The sequence below is a fragment of the Rhinopithecus bieti genome, unplaced genomic scaffold, assembly GCF_001698545.2.
Source record: "Rhinopithecus bieti isolate Rb0 unplaced genomic scaffold, ASM169854v2 scaffold_6933, whole genome shotgun sequence".
In the NCBI taxonomy this organism is placed as follows: Eukaryota; Metazoa; Chordata; class Mammalia; order Primates; family Cercopithecidae; genus Rhinopithecus; species Rhinopithecus bieti.
Window position 1 is genome coordinate 2,541,954 of NW_016805426.1, and position 3,253 is coordinate 2,545,206.

Genomic DNA, 3,253 nt, shown 5'->3' on the forward strand with positions numbered 1-3,253 from the left:
TAAAACTAGAATTCTTTTCCTATGATGGAAAAGAATATAAAATTAATGTGAAGAAATATCTCCATTTTCTTCTAACTTGTTACAGCAATGTACAAAATGTACTACACTTAATAGACATAATAAAAAACAAAACCCTTTTTCTTAGAAGTTCTCTTTTTTTTTTTGAGATGTTTTACTTTTAGACTGCAAGGAATATAAGGTACTTGGAGAAAATGTTCAGAGTCCAGAAGCAATCAGAGAAAATTTAGGTTACTTTGTCTCTTTGCAAAATGCATAAGATGGTTTGGCAGTTTTACACAACTTTAAAGTTATACCTACCATGTGACTGAGCCATTCTATGTATTCACCCAAGAAAAAAGAAACCAGAGATCCACACAAAGCTTTGTACATGTATGTTCACAGTAATTTTAACAGCCAAAAGCTGTAAATAAGCCAAATGTCTATCAACAGATAAGTGGGTAAACAAAGTGGTACAGGAGTCCCCCCTTATCCCAGGTTTTGGCTACTCAGTCAGCGCGGCCCAAAAATAGGTGTATACAGTACAATGAAGTATTTTGAGAGAAAGAGAGTGCACTCACATGACTTTTATTAGAGTATATTATTATAATTGCTCTTTTACTATTAGTTATTATTCTCAATCTTTTACTGTGCCTGATTCATAAGTTAAACTTTTTTATAGATATGTTTGTGGGAAAAACACATAGTATATATAGTTTGGTACTATCCATGGTTTCAGGCATTCACTGGTGGTCTCGGAAGGTATAGGATAAGGGGGGAATACTGCATATCCATACAATGACATATAGCAAGAAAAAAGAATGAACTACAGATACATGCCACCACATAGGTGAATCCAAAATAATTACGCTGAGTAAAAGTAGCCAGACCAGAAAACAGGACACATTTATATTTATAGAAACTTAATTTATATAAAATTCTAGAAAAATAAGAACTGAATTATGGTGACAGAAAGCCTGTCAGCAGATGCTGAGGAAGACGGGGGACGTAGGAGCAGAAGGTAGGAGGGAGGGATTAGAGAGGGAAATGAGGGGATTTAGCCATCATCTTGATTGCAGTGATGGTTTTATGAAGTAGGCAATGTTCAAACTTACCAAATTGTATACTTTACATATGTGTGATTTATTGTACATCAATTCTACCACAATAAAGCTAACACAAGGTTTTCTAATTTGTAAAAAAAATTTTTACTTTAGGAGGAAAAAAGAATAAAGAATATGGTAATTGTAAGTTCCATGGACTGATGTTATCACTACATTGGCAATGACACCCCCCAGGAAGATTCTGAGTCAGAAGCAAACAACCTGGTCAAAGTAGTGTTTGTACTCAGATACGGGTAAGTTTCCAGAAGGCAAAGACAACTAAGGGGGGAAAGAAAGCAGAATAACACAGACTTTCACTTGACTATCGCAGAGAGCTAAACAAATACATTACAGGTTGAACATCCCTAATCTGAAAACCCAAAATTTGAAAAGCTCCAAAATCTAAAATCTTTTGAGTGCTGACATCATGCCACAAGTGAAAAATTCCACACCTGACCTCCAGTGACAGGTCACTCTCAAGAAAGATGCAATCAAAATTATTCAAAATATTGTATAAAATTACCTTCAGGTCATGTGTGTAAGGTGTATGTAAAACATAAATGAGGCTGGGTGCGGTGGCTCACGCCTGCAATTCCAGTCCTTTGAGAGGCTGAGGTGGGTGGATAACTTGAGATCAGGAGTTCGAGACCAGCTTGGCCAACATGGTGAAGCCTCGTCTTTACTAAAAATACAAAAATTAACTGGATGTGGTGGTGCATGCCTGTAGTCCCAGCTACTTGGGAAGCTAAGGCAGGAGAATTGCTTGATCCGGGAAGTGAAGGTTGCAGTGAGTCAAGATCGTGCCACTACACTCCAGCCTGGGTGACAGAGTGAAACTGTGTCTCAAAAATGAATAAATAAATAAAAATAAAATAAAATAAAACATAACTCAATTTTGTGTTAAGACATGGGTTCCAACCCCAAGATATCCAATTATGTATATGCAAATATTCCAAAATCCAAAATTGGAAACACTTCTGAGTGAAAGTCCAGGCATTTCAGACGAGAGATTCTCCACCTATAACCATAAGCCTAATATAACAAATGCTATCCATATACGACTATGTTTTGCTTCAGGAAAAAAAAAAAAAAAAGTATTCCAGGAAAGGAAAATCCATTGACACCACAAAACAGCTTCACCAGGGAGCCAGTAAACTACGATGCCCTTGAATCCAAACAGAGATGAGTTACGCTGGCAGTTAATGTTGCCAAGACAGAAAAATAACTACAACCATCAAGCACTGTCAAAATACAGTGGTTTAAGAATGGACCTGCTCATTTTGATGGCATATGTATTAAATGGTCTGCAAACAGATTTACCTGGTGCTGGAATTACCGTCTCTAAATGAGTCTGGTCAAGTTTCAGCTTGTCTCCAGAATCAATCATCTTCACAACAGCTGTATATTTGTCAATTACTTCCTGTCATGTAAAATGAACACTTTTATAATAGAAGAAATAAGTGCACACTCATTTAAAAGGACAAAAGTAAGTGAAATGAAGACAAAATATCAATCAAAAGATAGGAGTAACTCCTTCTATAAATGACACTATTTTCTAGATTCCATACATGATTTCCCAGCCTATGGTTCTCAATAAAGAACTCAATTCAAAGCTTAGTAAAGGTTTTCATCGGGAAAGAATAACAGATTGGTGGTCCTGGAATAAGACTTTAAGAAATCTATATTTCCTGAATTTGAATGTTGGCCTGCCCTACTAGGTTGGGGAAGTTCTCCTGGATGATATCCTGAAGAGTGTTTTCCAACTTAGTTCCATTTTCCCCCTCACTTTCAGGCACCCCAATCAGACGTAGATTTGGTCAAACCCACAGCTAATATCATACTGAATGGGCAAAAACTGGAAAAATTCCCTTTGAAAACTGGCACAAGACAGGGATGCCCTCTCTCACCACTCCTATTCAACATAGTGTTGGAAGTTCTGGCTAGGGCAATCAGGCAAGAGAAAGAAATCAAGGGTATCCAGTTAGGAAAAGAAGAAGTCAAATTGTCCCTGTTTGCAGATGACATGATTGTATATTTAGAAAACCCCATCGTCTCAGCCCAAAATCTCCTTAAGCTGATAAGCAACTTCAGCAAAGTCTCAGGATACAAAATTAATGTGCAAAAATCACAAGCATTCTTATACACCAGAAAAG

General features: G+C 36.9%; 1 protein-coding gene across 1 annotated transcript in view; it reads right to left on the reverse strand.

Moving 5' to 3' along the window:
* The window catches only part of KIN (Kin17 DNA and RNA binding protein), a 38,936-nt gene that overhangs the window by 4,787 nt on the left and 30,896 nt on the right, over positions 1–3,253 (reverse strand). Inside the window, exon 11 of the mRNA XM_017872490.1 lies at positions 2,416–2,520. Coding sequence (XP_017727979.1) covers positions 2,416–2,520 — 105 coding nt within the window. The remainder of the gene's footprint in view (positions 1–2,415; positions 2,521–3,253) is intronic.